This window comes from Phoenix dactylifera, chromosome 9 (assembly GCF_051530095.1).
Source record: "Phoenix dactylifera cultivar Ajwa chromosome 9, Ajwa_hap1_PhDact_Kaust_v1.1, whole genome shotgun sequence".
NCBI classification, from domain to species: domain Eukaryota; kingdom Viridiplantae; phylum Streptophyta; class Magnoliopsida; order Arecales; family Arecaceae; genus Phoenix; species Phoenix dactylifera.
In genome coordinates, this window is record NC_143198.1 from 30,451,198 (window position 1) to 30,466,027 (window position 14,830).

Sequence of the window (14,830 nt, forward strand, 5' to 3'; positions counted from 1 at the left end):
TATATATATATATGAAAATTTTCAAAAGCAAGTTGTTGCTTTCGAATGCAAATGATGAATTAGTAAACAAACTTATCAATTAAATGTGAAGCTCATGCATGTGATTGAGATCTAGGTATAGACATACTATAGGTAGTGATCCAGCAAGAGCTACAACCATTATTTTAAACAAAAAACTTTTTATTTGATTCATATATTCATACTTTTATATGGGTAAAATAAGTTATGATATCTTTGTTTCTTTTTACGGCATCATCTCAACCTAACACCAACTTTCGAAAATCTTTGAGTAGCTTTTACGAGAGGCGTTGAGCTTTAGGCATCATATTCAAAATAATAGAAACTAAAATTAATGACATTCAAAACAAGAATTAGTTAAACTTTAACTCGTGAATATAGACTAAAAGACCTGTTTGGGAGAAATTCCATTAGAATTAGTTGGACTGGCTATGGAGCTGGAGAAGAAAATATGGTACCTAAGAGAGGCGTCTTAGAGGTTGTGGGGCTTGATCCTCGTGGGATTAAAAAAATAAAGCCCTTTGGGGACCATCTCTTCTTCTCTAGCACTCTTTCTTTAGTTAATTCCACAATCTCCATTCACAGGCTTGGGCTCATGCTCCTACATCAATTCTCTCCTGCTGAGAAGAGCTTGACTCTGTCGAGTTGGGGCTGATTTGAAAAATTCTGCTTTAGATGGAATTCGCCATTTGGTGCACGCATGGGTGCAGATTGATGCGTGCCAGGAGAGCTCACAATTCATTCTAAGAATAACAAGTAAACACAAAATTTCTTATTCATATGTTCTGCATCCACATGTTATTTATAATCAAGGTGGAACAGCTTGGATACGTTTTCAGTTTTTGATAGGCCTAAACATTATACAATTAACATACGGCTTTTCACAAGAATGACACTCCTTGTTAAGTTGTATAATAACTAGCAGTTATTTCCATTCCCAATTGGTAGATTGTTTTCACAAATTCGTATCGTAGGAAGTTTGTTATATATCATTTAGAAACCAAGCAGTGGATTGGAGACCTTGAATGCTTCAAGAACTCAAAAGTACGCCCACATCCTACATTGTCTTATATTTTAAATGCAGATGCCTATAGTTTTACAGTTTTGAGATATTTATTTTGAGGCTTACCACTTCTTATGTATTAAAAGAAGAAAAGACTATAGGAACCAAATTAAAAAAAGCAAAAGCTATTCCATGATTGTGATGAATTAGGACTGATCCCTTTCTTCTCTCTCAATTATTTTTTTTTTTAAAGGTAAAAGCTATATATAGAATCTCTTTTAGGTTGGCAAGAGTAACCAAGTTCCTAATGATTGGTGATGCACAATTTATCATCTTTTCATACCTTTATATTCACCAATAGCAAAATAACATGCTTATATTACTCACCAATCATCAATAATAACTGCTGATGTTGACGAGCATCGCATCATCATCATTGGAAAACATAGAAAAATTCTGATCCACATTTTTTTATTTTGTTGATAGACTAAGCCAATACTTATCCATCCATTGATTCATTTTCCAAAACCTTTTTAAATTATATATTGTTGACTAGGTCTTCTCTCAAGCCAGAGGGTGGAGTCAAGTCTACGCTCCATTATAATTCGAACACTCTAGATTTTCATCTCTGAGGACCAAAATTTGTTCGGTCTTCTATCTATTTTATTTTTTTTCTGGCTTTATGGGTTGCACCCGCATCTATTGTGTAAGTTTGCGAAGTACCAAAAAAAAAAAACAAAACAAACAAAATTCGTTTCTTGCAACAACAGACTTGGCGAGCGTACCAGATTAGGATTAGATTAGCCTAGCTACGGACCCATTGTACCACGAAGAGGCCGGGTCTATAAGTAGTCTCGCCGGCCGCCTTTTTTTTTTTTTTTTTTTTTTTTTTTTTTTTTTTTTTTTTTTTTTTTTTTTTTTTTTTTTTTTTTTCTCTGCTGCTAAACCGGGCATCTATGCAACATATGGATACACCCAATAAAATCGGAAAACAAAATCTCCCGGAGCTCCCGAGGCAGCTCCGCCGGCGTTGTGGTTCGCCCACCGGTGGCGGAATCTGAACTCAAGAGTCCGGAGTCCAGTCTTCCCAAGATCTCGGTCGTTTCACGGAAGCCTCCAGAAACTAGAAGGTCCGTATAAACTAATACCTCCTTCTTCCTTCCCCCTCTCGCTCCTTTAAACTCCGCCCTTTCGTTAATTCTCCTCCGCCTCGCCCTTTGGCGGTGCTATTCGCTTCTCTTCCTCAGTCCTTCTCCTCGTCTCTTTCGCTCTCGCTCGCAGTTCCCGTCTCCCATGGCATCAGATCTTGAGAAGAGGGCGAAGGAAGCCTTCTTCGAAGACGAGTTCGAGGTCGCCCTTGATCTCTACTCGCGGGCTCTGGAGTTGGATCCCAAGAACGCCGATCTCTACGCCGACCGTGCTCAGGCCAACATCAAGCTCAAGAACTTCGCCGGTAAGAAAAAGAAAATTTCAGGTCTTGCTACATTGCTCTCGGGAATTTTCGACTTCTCGGTGATCATTTCGAGGTTTTCGTCTTCTTATGATCCGTTTCTTGTGAAATTCTTGTTGTTGCTTTCTTTGTATATTCGATGAATTTGTGCGATGGTTTCTGTTTTTATTTCTTGATCGTCTCCTTCTTTTTCGTGGCCGGAATAGTTTGTCTATAGCATCAGCAGTGTGTTGATGATCTCTTCTTCATCTTCTTTCTAAATTTTAAGATTGTGCTGAGAAAAATATTTGATGATAGATGAAACTGCTCCCTTAAGAATGCTGATCTTTATGTGGACTGTGCTGAAGTGATCTTTTCTTGGTTTCCTAGTTTCTTGTTCTATTTTTCTTGTGCCTTTTTCTGGTATTCTTGTCGCGGTACGTGAATTGCTAAAGCCAGCTGGATCAGATCGAAGTGGAGTTGTGAGGATAGATACTGGTTTGTGTTTCTTCCTTCTGTTGATTGGTATCCTTTCTCTTCTTGAAGAAGTGCATGGTCAGATACATATTATAGGATTGATCTTGCTGTTTGCTAGATGACTAGAAGAGAGACGTGAAATTTTGTATTTGAAGATCAAGGGATTTATATGATTTGATTTTTATTTGTTCGGTTCTTTAGTGGTTGACTGTTTAGTGAGAAACCTTCTATCAATTTTATTCTTTTTTCCTAGAAATTGAGCGAACTTTCTCTTCATCGTGTGCAGGTCAAAGCTTCAATTTGTAGAGTGATTATTTGATCTGTTCTCTCCTCTCCTTTTGAGAGAAGACAAAAGGAATGATTCTAAGGGCATTAGTCTTTAAGTGCAGAGTTTTGGTAGTGATCAGGAATTATCCTGGTCAGGACCTCTGAGTGATCCCTGATCAGAATAAGCTTTCTCCTTCAACTTGGACATTTCAAAAACAAAAAAGAAATCACAATAATTTTTACAGAATACGTGAAACTACTATTTTTTAGGTGGTGTGCAATAACATTATTGTCATGCAATTATTATGGTCAGCTTCAGTAATTTGATGACTTTGGGTTTTGAGCTTGAGTCATTCTGAGTTGTGAAACCTAACCTCATGATTACAGCAACTCTATTCGTACTGCCACTCTGTGAACTCCAACTATGATGCTCAGCCTAGGCTATACGAGTTTACAGTCGTATATCATGGTACTTCCTGACAGTCCTGGGCTATGCAAGCTCAAAAAAGTATATGGAGGTACCTCTGACAGTCTCGTTCAATGTCCGCAGTTAAAGTTTTTCCTGGATGACTAATTAAATGAGGTTAAGGAGAATAACTTCTCACATGGTGCGGGAGTATAATCTTACTTGTATACCAAATTATGCAAGTTAACTAGGTGATTGAGTGAAGAAATGTGAAGCAAGAACATTGTTGCATGGTTTTTATTCAACAATCTATTGATGGATGTTTCAAGTATATTAGTTTTAAGATGTAAAAGTTTCGATGTTCAACTTGTTTCTGAGCATTTTGTAGTTTAAAATGCTGTTTTATGATGCTTCTTTTGTTCCCTTTAATAATATGCAGAAGCTGGCCATCTCTGGTTTGCTTCAACAATCAACATTCTTTTACATGGTATAAATAGATAGCTTGTTAACGTCAACTTTTTTTTTAAAAAAATTTGGGTGCAGAGGCTGTTGCTGATGCAAACAGAGCAATTGAGTTGGATCCTTCGCTGTCTAAAGCTTACTTGCGGAAGGGGTTAGTAAAGTTCTCTCGGAGTATGCTCATCACTTGTTGTCAACTTTGCTGTGTATCTTGTTCCTTCAGGAAAGCATTTAAGTTTCAAGGAGTCACTCCCATTTTCCACCTCATATTTTATGTAGATGATGCAGTTATGATATATTATACATTATGTTGGTTCAGCCTCATGCACGAATGTTACCATCGTTTTTCTGGCACAAGCTGTTCATGTCATGGGCTGGTTGCATATTTCAGACTTGTCAGATGCCTGTTAATATCGCCCTTCCTCAAAATTTGATGGTGTATGTTTATTTTTATCAACAGAACTGCTTGTATTAAACTCGAAGAGCATCAGACTGCAAAGGCAGCTCTTGAAGCAGGCTCCTCTTTAGCACCTGGGGATTCAAGATTCGTACAACTTATTAAGGAATGCAATGAGCTAATGGCAGGTCTTTTCTTTGTTTTAATTTGATGACCCCCTCTTTTCCCGTGATGAGCAACAACAATTATTTCTCCTTACACCCACAAGGTTATGATGAGGAAAAAGTCTTGCAATTAAATCCAATCCTCTTTACATTTTTATGATGCAACTTGTGGAAGATAGCCACCCTTTTGGCTATGGGTTTCAGTCAGCTGGCCCTTTCTCAGTGTCAAACTCCTCCAAACTTATGCAGATAGGACCACATAGGTTTCTTTCCTTTCTGTTCTGTATGCCTTTGGGGAAATCATGTATTATTTGAGGACTCAAACCTAGGAAACTCCACATGCAAGCAGACCTTTCAACCTTTTGGGTTATGCTCAGGACATACAGAGCTACATAGGTTATGTCAGGCTTATATGTACTTATGGTTGTTTTTTCTTTTGGGTGTAAATGAGGCATGATACACAGACATACATGTTTTTGTGTGTGTGTACATACATACTTTTTAATATATGGATATATGTACATATAGAGAAACATATATACATGTAGATACACACACACACAGAAACAGGGTCAGATGTATACACACACATCTCTTTTATTTTGTATACATGCACACATCGGTATACAGACATGCATATATTTATAATGTAAAGTATGGTGGTGCCTATATACAGAGGTACCATAAGCATATCACAATACGATATTACTTATTAATTTAATTTCAAATTCATGACTTCGGTTGAATGTGATATTAGATTTTGAGCAAATTTCAAGCACTATTTTTTGAATGAGACATTCCTAGATTTCGAATATTAGTGATATTGCTTGAATGACTTAAAGCAAGTTTTGAAGTACCAGTTTTGGCATATATACTAGTAGCCACTTAGTATTGGTTAGTATGGTACATTCCTTGGTATCAGCACTCGATACAAGGGGGCATTGGTTCCCTAGCGGTATGGTATGGTATGTCTGGTATAGCTTGGTATTGTTTAGTATTTAAAATTCCGGACTCAAGGATGTTCGGAAGTCCTACTAGAAAGCATAAGTAATCAATGATGTTTTTAAATATGATAATACTAAAATCAAGAGAGCTGTAATTCTGTAAATGACCACATCTCTTTTTCTTTGTCAAATAAGCCTTTCTCCACACCCTTCTTCTTCTTTTCTCAAACTAGGATTGAAGTTCCATGTTGAGCATTAGCTTGACTTTCTCCTAGGTTTTTTATTTTGCAAATCTCCATGCTTATCTGCTGTTATTGTCATCACCATTATTTTGGCTAAAATTTGTAAACAGAGGAGAACCAGATTTAGGACATGCCAACTTCATGGATCATCATTGATCTGACACAGCAAACTGTTGAAACATGTTCATCATTTATATGCGCACTTTGCATAAAAATGGCGCATACTATTAGAATCTCAACAGGTTCTGAGAGGTCCAGGTCATGATAGTTTCATGCTTGTCTTCTACATTTTAAATCTGACCTGCCCTCAGTTTGGGCCTCTGGGTATGGGCTTGAGTCTCAGAAAATAAATTTCATTAGCCCTAGGTATGACCTGACTCAACCTTTACAAGAAATTTTGGTTGAGCTGATTCGACCAGACCTAACACATTAACTGCTCTGCTTTACGCAGAAACAGCACATCTATATGATGCATGCTGAAAAATACATGTGGTGTTCTACTTTTATCCTGTATCAAATAAATTCACAAGTCTGGCGTGTCTTTTGGTATACTCTAATATCAATGCCGCTGCAGTTTGGTTATCAATTAACAGCCTAGCTAATGCCCTTTTTATTTTCATTTCCTAGTTGAAGGGGAGACAGGACCTCTGGCCCCAACCCCCACTTTTCTTCTTAGGAGTCAATTGGATGGACTTGTTCCCTATTATTATCCTGTATCAAATAAATTAGCAAAAGAGAATGAGCCTTGGCGTAGCAATAAGCATGGGTTTGGAACATGGAAACAGCCTCTCCACTAAGGTTGCATGCATCTGGCCCTTCCTAGACCCTGCAAAATGGTGGAAGCCTCGTCACTGGGCCACTCTTTTTTATCAAATAATTTAGCAAATCTAGCATGTTTTTTGGTATATTCTATTATTAACACTGCTGCAGTTTGTTTATCAATTAACAGTCTAGCTAATTGCCTACATATTTTATTGCCTAGTTGAAGGGGAGACAGGATTTTCCCCCCTTCACATCTTAGGAGTCAAGTCAGATGGACTTGTTTGAGAAAAGAAGTCTATCCATTCAGATTCTACTTAAATCTAGATTCTTCTTCTTTTCTGATTTTTTTTAAACCATTAAAACCTGAAATAAGATCTAGAAAGCTGACTTTATTATTTGGCACATCAAAATTGATTAAATTGGTCTTGATTCAAGGCAGGTTAATTGAGGTCAAGCATTGAGGATTAGATAGGGCATGGACTTGCTATGCTATTCGTAGGTTGTACTCAGGGATGTTGTTATCTGGCTTCATTTTTTGAGATCCGTACAGAGAGGAGTATATGATATTTAGACCTAGTGGCCTCTGCTGACAAAAAAATGAGATTCTTACAACTAAACTGTTAAGTTGTCTAATACTAGTTGAATTCCTTTAAAAACATGACTATCACTTTGCATACATAATGGGGCCAAATATTCTTTTACTTTCCTAAGTGATGGTTTAGCATAGGGTCTTTATTTAAGACTTGTAAATTATGTTTGTGTTATTGCAGAGGAGACTCACAACCTGCCTGAAAAAGCGATACATGAGACTCCACCTAGTGCAGTTACTCCTTCAGAGGATGTTGGGCCCAATCATGATACATCCTATCAGTCCACTGTAGTTGAGCCGAGCAAACCAAAATATAGGTATTGAAGTTATTAATGGTAAATGATTATGTAGCCCATCATGCATAGCTCTGGGGCTGTGGCCACATGAATATTATGCCACACGACTGCATAGAACACAGAAAAGCTAAAATGCTTCTTAAAAAATTCAATTAAAAATCTGGTTAGAAGTTCTTCCTTTGGTTCATCTGTGGTTAACTCTATCCTCATACTATGCATCTTTTGCCCCATCCTTCCCATGTTCTTCCACCCCTGCCACTTCTATTCTACTTCTATTCTCTTCCATCTTTTCCCAACTGGTGGCTGGGGTCCATGGTAGGATGGGATGGCTGGGTGGCAATATAGGGTGGTGGAAGGGGAGTGGCTGGAAGCAGAAAGGTGGTTTTGGGTGGGGGTGACATCCAATGTGATTGGCCAAAATAAGAGATGGTTGGCCATGGAATATTATGGGGTGCATTACATATGGAATTTGATTGGATTCCCTTTTCCTCTTGCAAGGAAATCCTCCCGTAGCATCCCTCCCTTTGCCTCTTGCAAGAAAATCCCTCCCCTACAATCAAGCTAGCTGCACTTTCCTTTCATCTAATCCAATATCATACCCAGCCTTACAACTGCTCTCCTATTCTCTTCCATCATTTCCTAACAGAAGGGCGCATGGTAGGATGAGATGGTGGAGTGGTGGGTGGAGGAAGCAACAACAGTGAAGATATAGAGCGGAGGAAGTGGGGTAGCTGGAAGCAGAAAGTGGTTTTGGGCTGGGTGACATCCAATGTGATTGTCCAAATAAAGGGGTGGTTAGATATGGAATATAATGGGTGCATTACATATGGAATATGCTTGGATTCCTCTCTTACTAATGCACATGCTTATAGAGCATGCTTTCTACTTTCAAGTTTGAGTTAATATAAGATTGCATTTTAATGCAGACATGACTTCTACAATACTTCTACAGAATTGGTTCTGACCATTTTCGCGAAGGGCATCCTAGCTAAATGCGTGACTGTTGACTTTGGTGAACAAATAGTCTGTCTTTTTTTTAGTTCGTTGATCTTCCCAACTTCTCTTTTTTTTACCTCCTTTCTTTCATTTTATATGATTCTATACAATTATTTTATGCATATTGTTTTCTTTTCAGTTGAGTGTCCATCGATATCCCTGGTGAAGAAGCCTACCATTTTCAACCACGTCTATTTGGAAAGGTATGCTTAAATCTTGTATATTGTATTGTGCGCCCATAAGGAGTACATTCTTGGTTTGTTTCCTCTTTCTAACGAGCCTTTAGCTATACTGCTTCCAGCATCATTCAAAATACACTTTTGTACAATGATTATTAGCTATTCCACCACTAATTGTTTGTTCGGATGGTACCACCTTGCCACTTGGGCAAGAGAGCAGGTGTTTGATTCGGGTTGGCATCGGCCCTCAAGAGATGGGGTGAGTTTGGGGTATAAAGTGGGGAGGAGCCCCTCCTAGTCTCAAAATAAAAAGAAAAAAAAAATATTTGTATTAATTCCATGCAAACTTATTTACATCTTATTGCCTGAGGTGATATAAGTTAGCCGCTTCTGTTATATTTTCACTGTAGCAAAAATTTATGAATAATACTAAAGGCCATTCTACTTTCACTGTTATCTGGTTTAGAAAGGGGAGAAATTCATTAGCATGTTCCCCTTTCAAACAAGCAGCCTGTTGCTGTTCATCAATAAAAGAAGTGGGTACTTTCTTTTCCATAAAATCTATAATTCCAATGAGAGGTCAACATACATGATGTTGTGAAGGATTTTCTTTTAACAAAAGGGGCTCTAGGTAGTAAAAATGTCCAAACTTGAGCTTTGGCTTTACTTGGCAATTTAAAATGAATGTCAATGTAGAAATGCATATATATATATATATATATATATATATGTCCCCAAGATTTGTATGCTCACCTTCTAAAACTTGAGCACCAATGCTATGTTTGCTGTAGACATCAAAATATTAGATAATCATGTAAAAATAACTCGGGGGCACAAGATGTGTTTTAGCATGCATATATATTATATTTTTAGGTATTAAAGGATATATATTGTCTTGTTTTCCTGTGTGCTCTAGCTTTTCTTTGTACCAACCCCTGCTCTATTTGTGTTTGGTTCAAGCAATGCTTGAACTTGTTTCATTTATTCCTATAGCATGCAGTGCACGTCTTATTAATTTTAGTTATCCAACTTGTCTTGAAGTGATTCAGTGGTAGTGTTGTTTGTTCTTATGTCTAATTCAGGCAGCTAGTTGAGAATTGATACCGTTTGGCATAAGTTCTTGTGGCTAATTCCTTTCTTTCCCCCTCCTCTCAATTGATTCTCTGACAACCAGATTATACCTGAAAAATGCAAATATCAAGTCTTGTCTTCAAAAATTGAAATCCGTCTTTTTAAAGCTGAAGCCATCATATGGACATCCTTGGAATTTAGTAAAGTGAAAGCCCTTCCACAAAAGATCAATGCATCTGCAGGTAGCGACTCATTATTTCTATCTCTTGTCTGATTTTGTCTTCATATGTCTTGTTCCTAATAATCTTAATCTTATGTCTGCACTGTTTCAATGTCTTTCAGTCATGCAATGAGACTGTTTTTGTTGACCTCGAGCTACTGATTCTAATGCTCATTTGTGGCTTTATAGAAGGGCTTGTTTGTTTGTTGGTGTGTCTCTGCACTTGCTTTTTTCCCATGGCTGTTCTATTGTCTTCATTGGCTTTTGCATGACCATTGTACATGAATCTTCTTGTTGTTGTTCTGTTTATTGGATTCAAAAAATTCCCAACAATGATTAGATATTTCATCAACCTAGTATAATGAAAAAAAAAGCTAAATAAATGTGAAATATGTGATAGCGAAGGTCACGTTAATGCTTTCTCTTGCACCTTATGCATGCCTAATGCTTTAAACCCTGTCTTCCCACATAAGTTTGTGTGAGATATTTGAATAGATGAATAAGCTAGGCTATTTACTCCTCTTCAATTGAGAGAAACTTTTCAGTGAAAATGGCCAAATATTTTTGACTAGGTTATGGTAGAACAAGAACCTAAAAGTGCTTCAACTTTTCTGAAATCTCAAAAATACTCTTTCCTATTCTTGTTTTGAGTGCCAAAAAAGTCGTTTGGCTGCATAAAGCTGGCTAAGTAGTCTTTATTCTGGTCTTTTCCAAGTTATTCATGAACTACACAGGGCCTTACTGGAAATGAATTTTCACTTGTTTTTGAGGTTTATTGTATAACCTACTTCACCATATCGTCCCTATATGCTGGCAACTTTTCATGTCACCTTCTTAGCATGCTTCTTGGGCCAATATGGATCAGTGAGAGCATACGTCTGTGCTGGTTTATTCATGAACAATACAAGGCCTTACTGGAAATAATTTACCATATCATCCCTATAAGCTAGCAAGTTTTCATTTTACCTTCTTAGAATATTTCTAGCGGCACGGAATTACATATGCATGGTCAAGAAGGGCAATGTAGCTTGAAGACTTGGGCCAATATGGATTGGTGACAGGATATGTGTGTGCTGGTTGAAGATTCGCCACATGCACTAATTGGAACTGCCTTGCAACATGTTTTTATCTTGATTCCATGTTTTGTGGGGTTTCTCTTGATCTGAGTCTCTATCACTGTGAAACACATTCTTAGCATCCCTCTTATTCTTCTCAGTATGCAGAGCACTCATCAACCCCTCTCCCTCCCATTTCCTGCCCCTCCTCCCACGCCAAAAAAAGGTAAAAAAGAGGAAGAAAAAGAAATTGTCTTCTGCCAATATGCACTCTTCAATTCTTCACACCATTTTCATCTTTCCTTCTACCCCTCTGTGATTTTGATTTGCATTATAACTGCAGTGACCAATCCATCATGGAAACAGATGAAGAAAAGAGTCAGGTAGAAAGGAGGAAGATAATAGTAGGGTGAAGAAGGTGAGAATAGCAATGAGGGGGAGGAAGAAAAGTGCATATGATGGTACAAGACTTAGTTGTTGTTGTTCATCATATTAATGGCCATGAGCATACTCAGGTGCAGGTGGAGCCTAAAACCAATATATCTTCTGATAAAAACTGTAGGTTGTAAGGGACATCATTTCCAATTGAAAAAACTGAGGATGGAAAACCAAAAACCAAATAAAATGCAATTCCAAAGTCCCAAAATGAGATGATCGCTTCTAATTTATTATAGGGTGGTGCAAAATTTTAAAACAAATGAAACCCACGCAACTTAGGGAAAGTGGACCATTTAGATACATGTTAATAATTAGCTCACATAGGGACCACCTAGGTTCCTAGGCCTGAAGCAGGACCTCATGAGTCTAGGCGGTCTCGGTGGATAATATGCAAAGAAAGAAAAGAGGTAATTTTTGTGTACATTGCAAATTTGTTTGATAGAGTTCATTAAAATTCTGAACCTTTGCTCTTTTTAGTGCCCCTTCTGATAATTTTACAATATATTATAACCATAATCTGCGAGCTTTGTCCAACTATTCAGGTTTAGTTTGATGACCTTTCTTCACCACTTATCCAAGCAAAGCAAAGTATCTGTCATTGCTGGTCTGCAAAGATACCTGTTTCAGATAGACACATCAATTTTTTTTCTCTTCCCTTTTTCTTTAGCTCTTTTCTTTTTTTCATGGGCGGGCAGGGCGGGGAGGGGCGGGGGGTGTGTGGGATTTCATTTAGCTTTTCCTTATTTTTTCCAAGATTAGATAGTGGTTTGTTTTTCTATTTGCTTCCAGATTCGATATTTTGTAATTAGAGCAATGGAAGGTGCCAACTTACGAAGCTAGTAAAATTTCTGAAAATTGTACCAAATGACCTGGGATCGAATTCCACCTTCACTAGAGGTTTGGGTGTGACAATTAATCATGTAATCAAATCTGGTCATTTTAGGCCTGACCCTCCTAGGCTGATTTTGGGCTGGCTTGGGCAAATAGTTTTGGCTTATCGGGTCAGACTCAGATCTATAGGCCCGATTAAGATTCGGGCTGAGCCCAGCCAACACTAAAAAGGGCTAGACCCAAACTTCTTTTAATTAATTTATTAAAATTTTGTTGACCCTAATCCGATTGCAGGGTTAACTTTCCACCACCTTGCCTTTCACGTCCGGCACTATTCTTCTCCATCCATCTCTTCTCTACCCTTTCCCCTTCATCATCCACTCTCTCTCTCTCTCTCTCTCTCTCTCTCTCTCTCTCTCTCTCTACATACATGGATGGAGAAGAGATGGATGTATGCATGTATGTATGTATATGTATATCTATGTATATGTATGTATGTATAGCTATGTATCTATGTATGTATATGTATGTATATCTATGTATATATGTATGTATATGTATGTATATGTATGTATATCTATGTATATATCTACGTATATGTATGTATATCTATGTATATATCTATGTATATGTATGTATATCTATGTATATATCTATGTATATGTATGTATATCTATGTATATATCTATGTATATGTATGTATATCTATGTATATATCTATGTATATGTATGTATATGTATGTATGTATGTATGTATGTATGTATCTTCATGCTACAAAAGGACACACAAAGCTCTTTGCCCCACCTACTCTTTGACAATGTTGTTGGGCTGGGATTTGGCTGCAAATTGTTGGCCTTTGGCCTGGCCCGAATGATGCTCAGATCTATTTGTAATTTCAGCTTCAAAAGCGATACTGTTTATGGAAAATAATTGTCACATGATCTCTAGTATATTAATCTATAGAGATTGTCGAACAAGCTCAGTATTGCTTTTCACTGCAACTTTGTTTGTGTAGCCTCTATCATCATAAACGAATGATGTAATCAATGATCTGTAAGATTTTCTTTGCTTCTGCACTTTCTGTTGTCCTTTCCTCACTCATCTTGTTTGAAGTTGATTGGTTTTGTGTTACATCTAAAATGGTAGTCGTCTTTGTGGGCGTGTAATTCAAAAGTGAACAGAATTAATAATAATGTAGTTAGAGCATTATGAGTGATCTTTAGTTTTCTAGGAATTGATGATGATCGAACCGGTCTTTTGGTTCTGCAGCTGTGAAGTCCCAGAGGCCCTCTTACCCCTCTTCAAAATCCAACAAAGATTGGGACAAGCTGGAAGCCCAAGTGAAAAAAGAGGTAAACTAATCTTCCACCTCCTCTATCTCCTCTCTTGCTTTGTTAAAACTAACATTATTTTTGCATGATCTCTTGTTGTGACGTAACATCATAGGAGAAAGAAGAGAAGCTAGATGGTGACGCAGCGTTGAACAAAATGTTCCATGATATTTACCGAGATGCAGATGAAGACATGAGACGAGCCATGACTAAATCTTTTGTAAGATGACTCATGCCTGTACTCCAAACTTGACTGCAGCATTTTTTTGGATAAATAACTTTGGTATTTTTTCTGTTAGGGGACCTCAACTGGTTCCTTTTGGCAGAATATTGATGCTTTTATTCTACTGGAAAACCAGAGTAGCAAGTTCTTTTTTAAACCAGAGTAGTGGAGTTTTTTTTTTCCAAAGCAAGTCATCATTAATGATTATAATTTTCGTTCTTTAAGAGAATCTGAGTTGCAGATGGATCTTTTTAACTACTTTGTGGAAAAAAATCTGGCTTTTTTTTAAAGACTAGGCTGTTGTAGGATTTTGTTCAGGAATAGCCCGGTTATTTTGAAAACACACTCAAGTTTGCTTCATTTGGTTGCCTGATGTGGTTCTGTAACTTGATATAGGTGGAATCAAATGGAACGGTGTTGTCAACAAATTGGAAAGAAGTGGGCTCAAAGAAGGTGGAGGGGAGCCCGCCTGATGGTATGGAACTGAAGAAATGGGAGTACTGACATCATTTTCTATTCCAATGTTGTGGGCAGTTCAATTTGTGCAATCCAATTTTCTATTCGAGGACGGAATGGTTTTTGTTTCTGCAGTTATTTATTGGACATGCTGTAGTCTATTGTATCCTTGGGTTTTGTGGTGTATTGTCTGTTCCTAAGTTGTGACGGTTTGTCTGGAAAGTGGTAAAATTATTACTCGTAGCTGGGAATTTCAAGCCTTTTAGTCACTAAAATATTTTCATCATGAAGTGGAATTTCTTTCAATCTTCTGCAAGGTCTACTGCCATAAAAGGAGGGCCTGATGTTAGACTTGGTTTTCTTGCGTTGATTGATGTCACCTTAGGATTGCATTTCGGGTATCTTGAAATATCAAGTTGGCACTTAGATGCTAGGTTCTCTGTTTGGGTGTAGGGTTTTTTCTTAGTCGGTCGTATGCATCGACTTGAGACTCGGTATTCTCTATAATGCATGCGTTAGTTCTGTTTCTTCATATGGAGTCTATTTTTTATAATTAAAACAGTAAGCCCGAGTCTC

General features: G+C 37.6%; 1 protein-coding gene across 4 annotated transcripts; it reads left to right on the forward strand.

The window, feature by feature from the left end:
• The first annotated feature begins 1,992 nt into the window (after positions 1–1,992).
• On the forward strand, positions 1,993–14,560 carry LOC103708998 (protein SGT1 homolog). Of its 4 annotated transcripts, none has more exons than XR_016396557.1 (11): positions 1,993–2,151; positions 2,303–2,474; positions 4,144–4,213; positions 4,520–4,644; positions 7,339–7,474; positions 8,380–8,652; positions 8,849–8,887; positions 9,803–9,941; positions 13,514–13,596; positions 13,691–13,795; positions 14,195–14,560. XR_016396557.1 is itself a non-coding variant. In XM_089925593.1 (10 exons), the coding sequence occupies exons 1-10, from the start codon at positions 2,315–2,317 to the stop codon at positions 14,300–14,302; spliced, it is 1,086 nt and encodes a 361-aa protein (XP_089781719.1). In that variant the 5' UTR covers positions 2,176–2,314; the 3' UTR covers positions 14,303–14,505. The 4 variants fall into 4 exon arrangements, 1 of the variants encoding a protein (XP_089781719.1); XR_016396558.1 differs by having other exon boundaries at positions 1,999–2,151; positions 2,269–2,474; XM_089925593.1 differs by lacking the exons at positions 1,993–2,151; positions 8,849–8,887 and having other exon boundaries at positions 2,176–2,474; positions 8,380–8,480; positions 8,594–8,652; positions 14,195–14,505.
• Positions 14,561–14,830: the final 270 nt, after the last annotated feature.